The sequence below is a fragment of the Acipenser ruthenus genome, chromosome 8, assembly GCF_902713425.1.
Source record: "Acipenser ruthenus chromosome 8, fAciRut3.2 maternal haplotype, whole genome shotgun sequence".
Lineage (NCBI taxonomy): Eukaryota > Metazoa > Chordata > Actinopteri > Acipenseriformes > Acipenseridae > Acipenser > Acipenser ruthenus.
Genome location: NC_081196.1, coordinates 3,170,695 through 3,188,012, shown reverse-complemented (window position 1 = coordinate 3,188,012; position 17,318 = coordinate 3,170,695). Strand labels below are relative to the sequence as shown.

Below are 17,318 nucleotides of genomic sequence, written 5' to 3'. Positions count from 1 at the left end.
AACAGGTACAGTACAGTTTACCAACCAATGGAGTAAGCTAAATAAAACCACACATCTTGTTTGCATATACAATAGAAAGCAAAACCACGGTCTGCTGTGTTATCCATTTGCCTATTGAGGAGTGAGCTGTGTGCACTGCTATCCAGCATTAGGAGTTGACAGCAGGTTAAGAGTGTCCAGCTGGAGCCTGAAGAGGACTAGAGCTTGCCTTTACAATCGGGTATGTGAAGCTATGCATTTATTAAACTCTGCTGAGATAGGGGCAGCGCTTACACAAGATTACCATAGTGAAAGCAAAGCAACGTGGAATAAAGTGCAGCGAACGCATGGTAAAGCATAATTACCATGCACATTTACTGTGGTTAACTTTTATAAGGGAGGGGCTGCAGTGGGCCATTCACTTCTTTGGTCTGTCAGCTTGCAGGAGTTTTCATTGAATATATGAAAATATGGCATATTTTCAAAGCGTGTGCTCCCGTCTGTGCTGTATTCATTTGTTTGACATGGGTTCAAATCCATGTTAGTGTTACGGATTGAGACGTCTTGAGACTGCTTGAGAGAGCCTAAACGTATCTTGCTTGCTTGATTCCAGTTTTCCACTTTCCAGATGAACAGGGTGTCAAACAGACTCGATGCACATGTACAGCATGTCAGGAGTGGGCAGTGCATTGGTTTAATCCCATACCCTAATAAAGAGATGGGAAGGAGATAACATGCTGGCTCGATTCCTGAGGATTGATCCCGGGAGCACCACGTTATGATATTGCTAATAACTGTGTTACTGTGGGGTCTATTATTTCAAACAGAACAATCAGAAAAGAACACCAGCTGCTTTGCATGATAACTACAGTCTAGAATAGTAACTAATTAGGCAAACACTTTATATTAAGTGCCTCTAATTACTGTGTATTTGCATAGCAGCTACTTAATAAATACATGTGCACTTACACATAATTACAATGTTATTGTGCATTGTTAGAATGTACATGATGTGTAAATCTTTGCATGATATATGTAAGTACACAATTGCATCAGAAAAGGGTTTGGGTTAGGGTCATACAGTGCACAAAGATTGACACATCAAGTGCATTGTAACTCTGCATAATAACATCATAATTATGTATAAGAACACATGTATTTACTAAGTAGCTACCATATAAAATTCACAGCAATTAGAGACACTTAATGTAAAGTGTTACCCTAAATAGTATTCCTAGTTATGAGCCGGACGCAACTATATTGCTTTTTGAAGGTTGAATTAGGCATTGACCATAAACAAAGAAACATGTGGCTTTGTTTATCTGGAATGCAAAGCAATGTCTAAACCCTATTAAAGCGAGCACTCATCTTTCTCTAACACTCAATATTAATTTCAGACCCAGTGATTTATTGCAACCCCCAGCTATTCCTCTATGGTTTTGAATTAGGTCAGCTATTCTTTTTAATAAGCCAGGACAGGAAGTCTTATTAGCCTGACAGACAGAACAAGGATAAGCTGATGTCTTGTGAAGGCACACTTTGGAAGAACACCCAGCATGACTCAAATGGCAGTGTTTGTTTAGCTTGACACAGGTAAGTGCGTACAAACAGGTTATAATACATGTTTTAATGCCGTGTTAAGGTAGTAAGGTCGCGTGATGCTTGATGTAATCAGTAAAGCAGGTCAAACAGCAGTTTTTTTTATTTAAACCTATGCATTTGCATGATTAGCTTGGGTATTTGGGTTTGTTTAAGGTTCAAATGTTGTTTCTCTTATCACAATTTTTATGAATAGGAACTGTGAAATATTGAAATGTCCTAGTGTGTGTGATTCCAGGCACTGTGTTAGTCTTGTGTAATGAACTGTAGTGTGTGTGTGATTCCAGGCACTGTGTTAGTCTTGTATAATGAACTGCAGTGTGTGTGTGATTCCAGGCACTGTGTTAGTCTTGTATAATGAACTGTAGTGTGTGTGTTATTCCAGGCACTGTGTTAGTCTTGTGTAATGAACTGCAGTGTGTGTGTGATTCCAGGCACTGTGTTAGTCTTGGGTCATGTGTAATGAACTGTACCCTGAAGCTGACTGGCTTGAGTAATTCAGTCGTGTCTGTCTGCTCTGCATATAGAGCCTGATTCTCTCATCACAGCAGACAGAGCATTCCGTCTCTGATCAGTGACTCCCTACTAGACTGTGTTAGTGATGCTGGCCTGGCCTACCTTGCAGGTATTTAAAGTCATTCAAGTGCAGCTGCTGCATTAATAGGCCCCTTCTAGTTTGAATCTCCTGGCAAAGGTTAAGGGTTGCAGTAAAGAAAAGGCTTGGTGTTAATATGGTAAGGTTTCTGTAATTGCATCTGCTTCATGTGTTCTTGTAACTCTTATGAAGGTAAAGGAGTTCATTCAGCCTTGTGCAAGGATAATTAGGGGAGACTTGATTGGAGTCTTCAGAATATATAAGGAGTTGACAAGGTTAACTCTAAGCGAAACTTTAAGCTGATTTAACTGAAATGAAGGGCATTTTCAACTTATCTTAATCAGAGGATATTAAAAATCAGGTATTGTGTGGATGAGGGATGCAAATGGGGGAAAAGCTGACTGCAAGTTATTGTTTTTAAATGATGCATCAACGTATTAATAGCAATTTATTAAAACACAGACAACAACAGTGAAAAGAAAAACACATGTTAAAAGAAACCAAGTCAAGCAGACAAACGTTTTGGCTAATGCCTTTATAGAGTGTGACCTGAAAAAGAATTGACAGGGCCTCACAACAGTCTTGACCTTTGGAGTTTGAATCTATTTAAACAAGTTACAAGAATAGCATGTGTGCAAATCTGAGTGCAACATTCAATCTGTCTTCAGAGTGGATAGTCTTGAGTCACACTTTATTAACTGATACTCAGCCCCATTCCTCCTTCCCTCCCTCTGCCTGCTTGAACTGAACCCGCTCCGTCTCTTTACATGGAAAACAGGCCCCTGGATGGATCAGAGGCTATTTTTAGGGATAACAAATGTGAGTTATGACTGGAATCCCTTAGCAAGTAGCTTCCAAACTGACTTTGTCCCTTTCGCTCTAAGAAAGCTCCCAGCACCACAGCTACCCAAGTACCGGATTACAGGCAGCTCAGCAAGTAGATTTCTGCTTTTCCAGATCTGTGGCTTCCACAGAAGATACACAGCTGCACACATCTGGTTATAAGGTAGGCTGAGAGACTGGAACCTGTCTAAGGATGGCATTGAATCTACATAGTATTTGAATGCCGTCATGCTGTATGCTTATCTGTTGCAAATATAAAGCAACATACCTCTACGTGAAACTGAGAGCTGCATACCACACATATAGGCACTTCTTTTGATCTTTAATTGAGTTTTATTCTTCTAAAAATGATTCATCATGAAAAAAATATCACAAATATCTTATTGTATAAAAAGGCTACAAAAATAGCACTTAACTTATAACAAAAAATATATAAATAATGTCATTGTAGTTATAACTTGTCCTAAATTGTTGTATCCTATTTCATGTTGTAGTCTATAGTATTATTGCACTTACTGTAAACTATACTGTATCTAAATATTAATCTTGTATTGTAGCACTGTACTGCGCTGTAATATCTGTAAGTCGTCTTGGATAAATACGGCTGCCGAATAAATAACAATAACAATAACAATAACACTAACAATAACAATAATCAAATATAATTTGTTGATCACATCTGTGATTTAGTTAATAGATTATTATTAGCCATACTACATTAGCCCTGTATGTATAGTTTAAAATGCTGCTTGACATTTTGACTATACTGTAAAGTGACCTCCAGCTTTCCAGTACTGCAGTCCATGATGTACTGCTGAACTGAATTCCTCACCTTCCCTGGAATTCCTGACGAGCTCTATACATTGTATAGTCCATTAAACACATTACACTCAGACTGCTGCGAGAACAAAAACTCTGTTTCAGGCAGAGGTTCAGATACCTGGCCCCCAGGAGGCTAATGGATATGTTTTCAATAATGCACACTTGGGCTATGGGGGAATGGGAGGACCACAGTGAATATAAAATTGAAAATATAGGATTTTTTCACACTGACATACAGTGAAAACTACCATAGAAAACCTGTTCATGCAATGAAAATAAATAAATAAATAAATAAACAATTATTTCTGCAATTAGCCATGCTTGATTTTAAAGTTATTAAACGCTTAAGTTCAGTTTTACTACATTGTGTTGGGCTGATACCTTCGCATAGGGCTGAAGTGAACATCTGCCTCAGTCGGTTTTGCATGTGGGGGAAGCAGGTGGAGGAAGCTCTTTGGGATCTGATAACATTCATACTGAAATAATCTTGTTTTTGAGTCTGCCCACTCTTTACATGCTATTTGAATAAATGGAAAGTATGATCAAACATCTCTCTGGCTAGTAGCGGTTTATTTTTTATTTTTTTATTTAGTAGTCGCCAATTGAATTTACCTAGTTTTTCTCCCAATTTGAAATGGTCAATTGTATTTAGGCTCAGCTCACTGCTACCACCTCTGCACTGACTCGGGAGCGGTGAAGACGAACACACGCTGTCCTCCAAAACGTGTGCCGTCAGCTGACCGCTAACAGCCAACCCAGAGCTACAGAGTTGGAGGACAATGCAGCTCTGGGCAGTTTACAGGCAAGCCCGCAGGCGCCCGGCCAGTCTACAGGGGTTGCTGGTGTGCGGTGAGCCGAGGACACCCTGGCCGACCTAAGCCGCCCCCCCCTCCCTTGGGCGGCGCTCGTAGCGCAGTATTTAGTAAGAATAGGGTAAAGGGGCCCTTTGCATGGGGCCACTGTGGGACAAGCGCCACCACTGTCTCTGGCCGGTAGTGCAGGTATGTGTTGGAGGGTAGAGCCAGTGTTGACAGCTGCACATCCCTTCTCACCCTCCGAGATTATTTATAGCAGCGCTCTTTGCTCTCACACCCTGTCTTTTTTTTTTTTTTAGATAACTAGGATAAACACAAAAGACAAAGGAGACGATACATAAATGAATAAACACTTTCGAGCCAAACTGGAAAGTATTTGTAGAAAAGGCAGCTATAAATACGTCAAGTGTTTGAAGTCATTTTAGAACAAATAACTAATTACATGCTTAAATGTTTGCAATTACTGCGGAGGAGTTTCAGTATACATTTTGACAAATGCATTTGAACAATCTTATCAAATGCATTCGCATTTGCATGTGTGCAGTCTCAGTTTCGTTTGCATTCGTATTTAAATGAAACTGAGGTGCACACATTTGTATTTGTATTTGTATGATTTACAAGTGTTGGCATTTACATTTAAATGCACTTCAGCCCAACTCTGCAGTAGGTTCTGTTAATCAATACAATACAATACAATCCACAGCATGCATCTTTAATGAGGAGGCATTCACATTGGTTGGAACTTTTGGCCCAATTCACAAAGTATTAACCCATGTCTCAAGTGAATAAAAAGTGTGTTGATGAATTTAAAGAAAAAACATTATAAATACTTCAAAATACAGGAGCATTAACTACATGTAGCTGCAGTATAGGTAGACTGTGCTAGCATGTATATATACACTGTGATTGGGAGGGTGAAACTCTATATATTAATAACATGTATTTAACAATGTTGCTTTCATACATGTATTATAAAATAGTGTCAGGAATGTACCAGTACCAGTATACCCAAAACTTCTGTTATATGTACATCCAACCCTAACCCAACCCCAACCCAATGATATTCTGTTTTATTTCCTCCAAAGCATGGCTTGCAAAACATTTGAAGATGTATCCAGGGAGATTTGTCAGATACAAAGAGCTACCCACAGTGTTTCTGCGTACCTTATTTTCCAAAACAAAGCACAACTGTGCTAATTATAGGCAAAAACAAAACATGCATGTTGTACACGATACATGTTCGTATCAGTACGGAGTATGGAAACGAGTGTGGTTTAGGTAAATTATACAAACATTTCGGCTAATGCCTTCTTCAGTGTCCTTATTTATGTATACTGTACAACTGAACCTTTGTAAAATGTGCCCTAGAATAACATTATAATTATGGCACTGCTGTCCGTATAGAAGCTTTAAAAACAGACAGCTGAGATCAAGATAACTGTTAGCATTAAACAACTGTGCACATTTCTCATCGTTTTTATATCTACTGCCTAAACCTATAAAAGGGTAGCAGCGCCATCATTCAAATTGAATTCTAGGGATAGGCAGCAGCTGCCAGGGAAAATGTCAAGTCTACAGCTCTGGAGACATATACAGCACTTTAGAAGTGGAGCCTTTCACAAGAGGACTGGAATCTGAGCTATCTCAAGCTGGGGCAGCCAACACAAGCTGCAGAACAAGCAGACGCAGTGGGAGGATTGTGTTCTGTAACCTAGACAGGAAGTGCTTTAACCAAGCGATATACCCCAGACTCCAGGCTCGGCACTAGAGATACAGCTAAGCTAATAATAATAATAATAATAATAATAATAATAATAATAATAATAATAATAATAATAATAATAATAATAATACACATTTCAATTGAGGGCAGTTTGACAAACAAATTAAAAAGATACTAATGAACACTTGGTTAATGGCTTAATTACAAAAATGCCCTGGTGTTCCACCAAGGGACAGAATGACAGCTTTTTAATTTGTTCACTATCCAGTGTATTTTCTTTTCAGCTATAACTAGATAAAACCACAAACATTGCTCCATTATTGTTCTAAATCTGTTTATACACCGTGGGTTTCAAAACAAAACAGCTTCCTTTTACTGGCAATGACCAATGTAAAGCATGTAAGTGGTCTTTGTGTGTCAGTCAGAATTATTTTGGGCCATATTTTGAAAGCATTACCTCTTTAATTAACTGTGTTGAAAATGTTACACAATGAGAAAAAAAACACCTGTAGGTTTAGGGGAATTTATAAATGTTTTACCTTGTTAAAAAAATAGGAGTTAATTAAAGACCTGAGTAAACGCTTTGAAAATGTGGCTCTTTTTTGTTTTGTTGGCAGGACGGAAGAGCATTCTGGGAGGACTTCTGCACTTGTTCTAACAGTAGCACTGTGCTGGCTGCAATAACACGCTAACAGTAACACTGTGCTGGCTGCAATAACATGCTAACAGTAACACTGTGCTGGCTGCAATAACATGCTAACAGTAACACTGTGCTGGCTGCAATAACATGCTAACAGTAACACTGTGCTGGCTGCAATAACACGCTAACAGTAACACTGTGCTGGCTGCAATAACATGCTAACAGTAACACTGTGCTGGCTGCAATAACACGCTAACAGTAACACTGTGCTGGCTGCAATAACATGCTAACAGTAACACTGTGCTGGCTGCAATAACACGCTAACAGTAACACTGTGCTGGCTGCAATAACATGCTAACAGTAACACTGTGCTGGCTGCAATAACATGCTAACAGTAACCGGGTTGCTGTCTGACTGAAAACACGCTGACCAAGTTTGCCCGGCCTTTCTCTCGTACATTTGCTTGAAGGCTTATTAATGAAGTCAGTTTCTCTCTACTAACTGTGCTGCAGCAGTGGCCACAAGTCTCTTTGTCCTGCTGCTGGATAATGCACTTCCACCGGCCCACTGGGCATTCCCACAAGGCTGGTGGCGTGGTTAGCCCTGGAGCCCTTGCTTACTTACCGTGCTGGTAAATGGACAGAACATGAAAGCACTGACTGGCAGACACATGGAAAATGTGTCCAATGAACGTTATTTGGTGCACCACGCCTGGCAAGTTCTCCTAATAGATGCTGTGGTCAGCTGTATGCTTTGTGCTTTGTTAAGGGTCACAATGGCAACGCATCGCCTATCCCATTCATAGCATTGTCATTTGAAACCCTTATGTCACTGCTAATACCTGACGTATCACCATTATTGCCTATGAATGATTCAGGTAGCTCATGCGATCCCCTTTTCTCAACAGCCTGACAGAAGTAGCTAAGCAACTCTGAAATGGACCCTGAAAGCCTATCTGTGTCAATGAAGCGGGTGAACAATGGGCCTGCGCTGACCCAGTTAACACTGTGTAATGCTGAGTCCTGTCCGGCTCTGCTCTGCACTCAATGGTTCTACCTCTTGTCTCATTTTCTTTCAGGACTCGGGACTTCCCAGTGAAAAATGTCCAAACAGCCCTCTTCAAATGTCCGAGCCATACAGGTAAGATATTCATATACTGCCAAGATGTGATATGCGGTAGGTAAAATGAAATTCAGAAAAAAAATGTAATTGGGGTATTTTTAAAAATAAAAACAGTTATTATTCTAACTACCATAAAGACACAGAAAATGTAGTGTTAGATACATAACGGGGTGCTTGAATTATCCAGACTTTTATTAATTAATTTAAATAAAAGAGGAAACTCCATATTAATGTAATGATATAGAGATTGCAGAAGAGACCTTGAATATTGTAAAATGAACAGCTGTTTTTCTCATTTAAAGAAAATAAGTTCTTGTTTAAAATATGGCAATTTGCATGTTGGTAGAGCCCTATAGCTTCAGTGATGCTATGTTGAATGCATCGATCAGAACAGTGGTTGGCTCTGGAGAGCATAAGGACCATCTTCAAGATACCTTTTCAAGATTAAAAAAACGCACTGAACTGACATCTAACTGCCTTTATAAAAGTGTAGCATTGTAAAACACCGAGTGGTATTGTAAAACATACATAAGCCATGGCAAACCATGGTAAACTATAGTAAATGCATTGTATAAAGAACGCAACGTGACAGCGCATATTTACCATCTTGGGACCCTTTCATAAAGGAACACAAGTGAAGAAATCTCAGTAAGTCAGTCACAGCGACGCAGAGACATGTTTCAAACAACACAGCCGGAACTGGTGTATTGAAAAAAGAAGTTTAAACAGGAAACCATTTATTCATTGAAAGGTTTTTTTTTTACAACTGAACACAAAAACATGTTCATGTTACCATTTTATTTACAGCAACATGTTAAAATCTTTTATACAGTCTGTTAATGTACACATAACATATACTGCATACCAGTGTCATGGTTTCACACAATATGTTCTTGTTTTTCAGACAACGGAAAACGCCACGGCAGTGAAACAGGACTGTATTTGTGTCAGCGCTCCATACTAGTTTGCGTTACCTTACAAATAAGAGCATTTTAGTTTCAAAGTATTGAAATCACTTCTGAATAATAAATACAATGCATACAAAAATAGACACTGTTCTGTAATTTTGCAGCTTAACAAATTATACTCTATATCCATTTTCATATGTGCAATATCTTCTAAAATAGGTGTCCGTTTCCAATTTGAAGGTTGATCAGGATACCACTACTAGATAAACTCACAAATGCAATCAAATTAACTTGTCACAAGCAAGGAGCGAATCAGCTAAACAATGAACAGAATTACAAACGTGCACAACGCTTGCAGAACACTTTGGATACACTGCAGATCAAACCTTCCTCACCTTCCAAACAAACTTCATTCACTATTAATAAACACCCTGCTCCCCCTCCCGTAGGCTATGGTAAGCATGTGCTGTAACTGCAGTAAGTGCTAAAGGATTACATGCTGTAATGCACACAGATCATAACTACTGGGGGCTTCCTAAGCTCCTGTATGGCTGGTCTTCTTCATTAACAGTGACATGCATGACAGAAGTTCACCTTATTTGCATTTTTGTTCCCAAGTAACTCAGGTATGCAAATAGGGTTTGCTATGCAGTCCAGAAAGAAAAGAGTGGAAGGCTGAAAAGCACATTAGAGGCACAAGCTCCCCCACAGCTTTATTTAATTAATTATCAAATCCTAACTGGTAATACACAACAAGGCTTGCGAAGTGTTAACTAAGTAGCTTGAAAGTTAAAACAATACAGCTGATTATAAAATAGCAAGTTGAAAGAAACTGTAGTACGAGGTGCTTTAGGAATCACTGCTCTCAGAACAAGCAGATAGTAAGTGTTCAAATGTTTGTACCGTTATGCTCTGGAGGTTCAAAACTTAAGATTGAGCTGAGATTTTTCTGTATATTAGCTGAGTTCCTGCAGGCTGTGAGGGAGCTGCAGTATGGCTCCCACAGTGTGGAGCAGGCAGCCCCCTTTCTCATACAGCCTTGTCTAGTCAGTGCTGACTGCAGTGTGGCTCCCACAGTGTGGAGCAGGCAGCCCCTTTCTCATACAGCCTTGTCTAGTCAGTGCTGGCGCTCATGATCCTGCTCTGCTGTCCTCTGCTCCCCGTTGCAGGCGAACATCAATATCCCGATGGGGGCTTTCCGTCCCGGAGCTGGACATCCTGTGAAGAGAAGAGATGATTCAGTCAACATCGAGGAGGTGAGCAGCCACATAATATTGAGATAACATTGAAATCACCAGCTGTTTAACACCGGAACCCTGCCATGTGGCAACGAGGTTATGGGTAACTGAGAAAAGATGAACAGAGCTTTATTTCATTATTTTATTTGTTTTTTCTATAGACACATTGTTTCCTGCCACTTCTGTGTGCACAGCAGTGTTTAAATTACAAACCATGAGGTCACTCTCAGACAATCAAAATGCCAGACTTCAGAACATTCCAGCACATCTCATTTCTCCCTAAGTGTCGGTTGACCGCTGGTAACGGCATTTACTAGTGTATGTATCGGATGGTATTTTGAAATAAAACATTGTTCATGATAGGTTAATATTCCGCAATATTACACATTTTTGGTTTAAATAAATTCTGGGTAAAACACAGCAGTACAAGAACAGCTAATCCTAAAAGCCACTCACACAGTGTTCTCTCTCTCTCCCTCTATCTCCTTATACTGTATGGTGAGCAAAGAGCTGCATGCCTCATAGACCTGAACCTGTTCTCCCTTCAGCACAGATAGGCTCTCTACCAGCACAGCATTCTTTAAATGATACAACACGGCTGGGTACAACAGAGCTACACACTGACATTTAAACTCACAAGCTTAGCATTTGATATATACAGTTCAAGATGCATTTCATCAAGTAAAACATGGTGACCCTTCTTTACTAACCAGGCAACATAAACAAGGAATGACCATGTTAGTACATACAGAGCTAGTAGGGGCTTGCTTGACAGTGGTAGTGACTAAGTATTTAGTCTGTCGCCTTTACCCACAGAGCAGGGAGAGAAGCAGCAGTACCAGAGTAGTAAGAGAGATTTCTCTCTAATTATATGTGTGATCCTTTGGGAACATTTTCCTAAATCCTTTCTCAGAGGAAGGGTACCTGGCAATTCATTACAAGTTCAAGGTAAATCTAGGTTTTAAAGTGTTTTTTTAATGATGAGAAAAATCGTTTTCTAATAGCGATAGTGCTTTGTCGATGAAGGCTCTACCGTGTGGTAGTTGACCTTGGCTTTCGTTAGCGCCTTCGTCTTCGACTCTGGACGCATAACTCCAGTCGTGGTCCACTACCACACAGTACAGCCTTCATCGACGGGCACTATCATATAATCAGACCATGTGACCTACAGAAAACGTACCAGGGTGCAGCAGTGGATCTACAACGCTGACAACAATAGGAAAAAACCTGAATTTCCGTTAACCTACAGGTTCTCGGCACAATAGAAGGGGTTATATAGAATTCAAAAAGGAATTCCTTTACTGAATGCATGAGAACAAGACAAAACTTTTTTTTTTACTTATATTTTGGTAAATGGGTTTTAAAGAAGTCCCGTCAGTACTTTAGGAGCAACATGCGGCGCTAAGATAAGACGGGACCTTGAGGTCCTGCCGGGACTGAAAGGGTTAAGAGGTATGGAAGGCCTCGGCCAGCACTCATCACCTGCCCCTCTCACTTTGTCCTGACAGAGCGCCTCTGTAACAGAGGAAGAGAAGAAGCCGCAGCTGCCGGGTGCTAAGAAAGGCCCCGGGCCGACTGTAGACCTCTCTGAGATCCGCAACGTGAAAAGCGAGCTCAAACTGGTCACCAAAGTGGATGAATAGCAGGAAGGTAATGCGCTGCACACACACAGGCGTTCAGACGCACCGTTATGCTGCCGGGTCTTGCCGGCCCGCTTGAGGAGAGAGAGGCGTTGTGGGGGGCCCTGCAGTGTTTTGAAGAGGCAGGCATCCTCAGTCTTAGCACCCTTTGTTTAATTCTTAATTCTCTGACTGAGCGGCATTATCTACAATGTGGGAAGCTGTCACGTATCGTGTATTCTCACTCCATAACTAGCTATGCTCAAGTTATTATTGCACCAGCCTTCCCCTAGCACCTCCATCCTGTTCAGCCAATCAGCATTCCCACCATGTTTCCCCTGGGGCGCGCCAATACCATAAAAAAAAAAAAAAAGAATTAAAATGAAATCCAAAGACAGAAACCTTCAGGCCCTATTCCTCATAGGATTGCTTTAGCGCTTTTTTATTATTATTTTTATCCTGCTACGGGTGATGTTCCTTTTCTTTTTAATGAAGTCATCAATCCTCTAATTAATAAGAATCCGCAAAAAAGATTTCCCAGCAATCTGTCAAAGCAATGGTTTTGTATAGTGACACGCCAAACCCTTACGCGGCGCAGCTTGATCTGTTTAGCTTGGCGAACCTCAGAGTTGTCAAATAAATGTGTCAGAGACGTACGAGAACAAAAAACTAATGAAAGCTGCCTTGATGAAGTGCCACCTAATGGGATGGTAATAGCTAGACAGCCACCTGAGAGCTTCTGAATTAGAAAAGCTGCCAAAAAGACATCAGACCCCGGCTGCACACGGGCTTCATGTGCTTTAGAGCCACGCTTTATTCATCTGGCTTTGTAACATTTTCATCCAGGCAAGGCTGTTTGTAGGATTTACTAGGAGATCCACAAAGTCTGCAGAGACGTGCAGCAGGGGAAATCAGAACACACTGCAAGCTAGCCTGTCTCCATTCCATCGGTACAGGCTAGCTAAGCTTGCTTCAACTGAAGCTCCGACAGGCATCACAAGTGTGATAGGATAAATCCGCTCAGCAGCTGGCATTCCAGTCCCTGATAGATAACAGGCCTTGTCTGTTAGGGCAGTCAGACACAGAGCTGTCAGATAAGAGGTCCATACTGATGACCGGCAGGCTCTGGAAGACATCCATAAAACTGAAGGAAATGTGGTTAACACTTTAAAATAATGGACGCAAGTCCCTAATGATTTCCGGCTGAATCCCACAGGAATACCACCTGGATATCTTCTGCACTTCCTCTGACATTCATGTTGAATTCCACCCCCTGTTAATTCAGGTGGATTGAATTACCCACATTCATTCCATGTTTCTTTGGAACAAATCACATGGAGGAGAATTCATTTACATTTCCGCATGGTGCCGGGGTTAACCTGCTACAAAAGCACAAACACCAGCTCATTATTATAGCCTGAAAACTACAGGAGGAGGCTCAGAATTGCATGACGGTTATTTTTGTGAGCAATTTAAAGCTGGAACCAAGTTTTGTCAGGTATGGAAATAAGACTCCCATTGCATAACAGGTGTGGTCCAGTCCTGGTTTTATTATGAGTTTAATAAGACACACCTGAGCTTGTTACTTATACATTGAGGCTAATCAAGCTCCAAATAAAACCGGGAATGGGTGAAACTGCTATGCAATAGGAGTCTTATTTCCACCCCTGTTTATACTTCTGATTAAACAACTGCATCCCTGAATATAAGGTAATTTCCTTCATTCTTCAGGAGGTGGCAGTAGAGGGCTTCTTCCTTGGTTGCATGCAGAGAAGCTTCAGCTGCAGGCTGCAGTAATACTCAAAAAGGCACACAAAGCTGAAATAATCTGCAGGCTAAAATACAATCAATCCTCCACAGCACAGACCATTGCTGAACTCCCAATAGTACCTGTAGAAACTCAAGTCCCTGCTGATGCTTCTGAAAGCCATGATCTCACATCCAGAGTGTTCATCTATACATGCAAACTCCAAAACTGTATGCCAGTTTTTACAACAAGAAGAGTTAAGTCCAGGGTAAATGCTCTGAAAATAAGCCCTGTTCTTTCTACTTTACGACACAAGCCATTGCATAGACCAGGCGTGTCCAATGCTACCCCTTCCACTCCTGGTCTTTGTTCCAACCCTGTTCTACATTGTTTAATTGAACCAATTAAACCTCCATCCCGACCCTGAAGTAGTTCTGCTATTGTAACCTGTTAAACCTGGGGTGGACTAGCCCTCCAGGACCGTGATTGGACACCCCTGGTACAGATGACAGGATTGTATGAACACCCATTAAATACAGTATAGCGGGGGTATATAATAATTCAATAGTACGCTGTTTAGAACGTGTGCAGTCAGTATGGTTGTAATTTACTGCATTGTTCTGACCGTGTACTTTGTGTTCTCTCCTAACAGGAACAGTGGAAGAAGGCCCACAGCAAGAACACACATTCATTCTATAAGCATTTTGTAAATGTTTTTTTAAAAGATGAATTCATCTCTTGTAATGGATACTGTATGTGGTGGTGTGGACTTTTTTTAAAATCATATCAATTAAATGTGTTTTTCCCAGCATGCTCAGCCCAGCCCTCTCACGCCAACAGTCTTCTAGTAAAAATGCAGCTCATTGGTCTCAATCTGTTACAAAAGGTGGACAAGTGGCCAGCCAGTCTATAACCTCACCACCCTAAACAACCCAAATCTTACAAGTGTTTCAGTTTACAGTAAATAGTGGAGGGGAACCCTGTGTGAACCTCATACATTAAGTGCTGAAGCTTGGGGCACCAAAAACTTTCTTGGATTGTTTTTTGTAAGTTGTATCATCAGTGCTTTTGAATAATTCACATCAAATGCAGAAATTAGTAACCTACTGTATATGGTCTCTCTTAACCCCCTTGGATTTCAATCAGTGTGTGCAGGATGTGGGCGTTTGAGACGATCCATCAATTTCTAATTTCTTTGAATCCAGTGCATTTAATATGCAGCCAATGTTATTAAGCAAGACTGACAGAAACTAGCCGCTTATAACTACTCTATATGTCAGTGATTATGGCGAACAGCAATACCTGTTACTGTATGTACATTAATCGCAATAGAAACTTGGTGCCTTGTGTGTTCAGCTCCAGCAGACTGGGTAATTACAGACAGTAGTTCAGTCCTTCAGCTGCAGGGCTGCAGCATCAATTGCAGGAGCTGTCCCTCCAGTGTGGTTCCTTCACCCCGGCCCCACATATCACTATTTGTCAAACTCTTCTGTACTCTGCTGGTTTTGCTGGATTGCAGATTTCATTGTAAATGCTGGCGAGTTGTTAATCTTTTGAATGTTTGATTGTGCTCCTGGAGGGTTTACTGCTCTACGTGTACGTGTTGACATTTGAAAGTGTTTTATTCTGTTTCCGTTTCCTGCTGTGCCATGTGCATTTCCCTGGCGATGCCTTAACTTTGTTAACTTTTAATTTGTTACTAGGGGTGTGCAGAAACTTGCACTTGTACTCATAATTGAAGTACTTATCGTTAAGTATTCAATAAATCCATTCATGAATGTGTTGATTTTGTCAGTTTATGGCAGTACAAATGTCAGCACCCCGGATGAGAGAAAAATTCGCTTCCAAGCGGCTTTTACTGCGGAAGTGAATTGCCTTTGAGTGGTACTCAATTGTAAAGGTGAGGGAAGGACAGCTTTTTTTTTTGTTTTGAAATTAACAGATTACTGAATGGAGTTATTGAATACCTGCCGATAAATACTTCTTAAAGGTAACTGCGAGTACGTGTTTCTGCACACCCCTATTCTTTACTCTCTCTTTTTTGTATTCTGTTATGGAGTAATATATAAGGGGGAGGAAATGTTCGCTGGTGGGAGCAAATATTGGGGGAACCAATATTCGTTTACACCAACATAATCCATAGCTTTTTATTGGAGCATTTTTACACCAACCACCAATCCATGGCCATCTCAGGATCACCCCTAAACTCAGAGGCCCATACTTTCCAAGTAGAAAGTATCAACATTTCAGCACCTCAGGTTTGGCAACCATCTCAAAACAGCCACGTGCCCATTTGAACCAGACAAGAGTGTTAGAAGCCAGTGCACTAGAGGTATTAACAAGCAAAAAGCAAAAAAAAAAAAAAAACAACTCTGATCCTTCCCATGCTTTTGCTTGGCATATTGAATATTTAGCAGTATAAAAATGAGTTTGGAAGTGTATGTGGTGCGCCCCCTATCTGAAGCCAGGTGAAGGACTCTGGTTCCTGTTTGTTTATATATTAAAGGCTGCCTTTGAAAGTGTCCTTTGTAACCTGTTTACAACATGCCTACTGATCAAGGACCGAGGGACAGCAGCATTGAATCTGTAATGGCACTGTGTCTATGGAAAATAAAATTATTTTACAAAAAAAATGAATGTGTCTGCAGCTCATTTGAATATATGCTCATTTCATTCTATTAAAAACATCCTAGTTAAACTCACTTCATTAATAAATGCATAACAAATAATGTGATCTCTCATGCTTTCTGTCTTTTGCATAAAAACAGCCCCTTGACGGAACCAAGTAGCAGGCAAATGTGCCTGGACCAATAAGAAGGCTTCATTATGTTGTGTAGCCAATCAATGAGAGCGGCAGGAGGGCTTTTTGGCCTGATATTGACTGTACAGCAGAGCTCTCCAACCGTGTTTGTTTAGAGAGTCCTACAATACAAACTTGAACAAAAAAGTCACTTTAAACGTATTGCATGCTTGAAACACAACATCAATATAAACAATGTGCACCTAAGGCTACAGATTGCCCTTGCAGTGCTTTCAAACCCAGTGAATGGGATACTTCAGAAGGACCATATGATACGTCTCCGAGCCTTCTGATCTGCAGTATAACACGGATTCGCTCCTCCTGAACCCCTTCACAGGTTCAGAACACTAAAATGAACTTGTTTATTAAAACAAAACCGGCCGCCGAGTCTGGGACACGAGAGCTGGGTGCTACTGTCCCATTTTGTGCTGGATGACTCACGCTTGACTTACAAGGATCACGCGGTATGCTTTGAATATGTTGGCAGTACTTTCAGCACTCAGCTGCCCGATTCCCTGGTATAAGTACTGAACATACCACGCATTGGTTTCTAATGCTTCCAAGTTTTTTTTCCTTCCAAATAAAAAGGCAGGCATGTGATAATGTCAATAAAGCTAATGAAGCAGGATAAGAGATTGTATTTGGTTAGTAGTCCTTTAAAGGGGGGGGGGGGCAGTGATAATGTCAATGAAGCTAAAAGGAGGTTGGGTGGATTTTATTTGGTTAGCATCCTCTTAACACTATAAACATGACAGTCAGTTTGAAAGGTGTGATCAGGACAATCCTGTTGTTGTAAACACTCAGGGAGTGTTTGCTAGGAAATGGGCAGCACCTGGTAGTTCTGGGAAGAGCACAGCCAGAGCCCTTG

General features: G+C 40.7%; 2 protein-coding genes across 3 annotated transcripts in view; one reads left to right on the top strand and one right to left on the bottom strand.

The window, feature by feature from the left end:
* Positions 1–118: 118 nt before the first annotated feature.
* LOC117972707 (small muscular protein-like) lies at positions 119–16,020 on the top strand. 2 transcript variants are annotated; one of them, XM_059028074.1, is made up of 5 exons: positions 119–220; positions 8,095–8,156; positions 10,216–10,302; positions 11,793–11,934; positions 14,303–16,020. In XM_059028074.1, the coding sequence occupies exons 2-4, from the start codon at positions 8,118–8,120 to the stop codon at positions 11,925–11,927; spliced, it is 261 nt and encodes an 86-aa protein (XP_058884057.1). In that variant the 5' UTR covers positions 119–220; positions 8,095–8,117; the 3' UTR covers positions 11,928–11,934; positions 14,303–16,020. The 2 variants fall into 2 exon arrangements, with proteins under 2 accessions (XP_058884057.1, XP_034778587.1); XM_034922696.2 differs by lacking the exon at positions 119–220 and adding an exon at positions 2,891–3,179.
* LOC117405124 (connector enhancer of kinase suppressor of ras 2) overlaps positions 10,128–17,318 on the bottom strand; it is a 129,355-nt gene continuing 122,164 nt past the window's right edge. Inside the window, exon 23 of the mRNA XM_059028073.1 lies at positions 10,128–10,264. Coding sequence (XP_058884056.1) covers positions 10,223–10,264 — 42 coding nt within the window. The 3' untranslated portion in view covers positions 10,128–10,222. The remainder of the gene's footprint in view (positions 10,265–17,318) is intronic.

Excerpts from the sequence above, each read along its gene's own strand:
- LOC117972707 (XM_059028074.1), top strand. The coding sequence starts at position 8,118 with ATGTCCAAACAGCCCTCTTCAAATGTCCGAGCCATACAG. Across the intron at positions 8,157-10,215 it reads CAAATGTCCGAGCCATACAG|GCGAACATCAATATCCCGAT; the intron begins GTAAGATATTCA and ends TCCCCGTTGCAG. Across the intron at positions 10,303-11,792 it reads ATTCAGTCAACATCGAGGAG|AGCGCCTCTGTAACAGAGGA; the intron begins GTGAGCAGCCAC and ends TTGTCCTGACAG.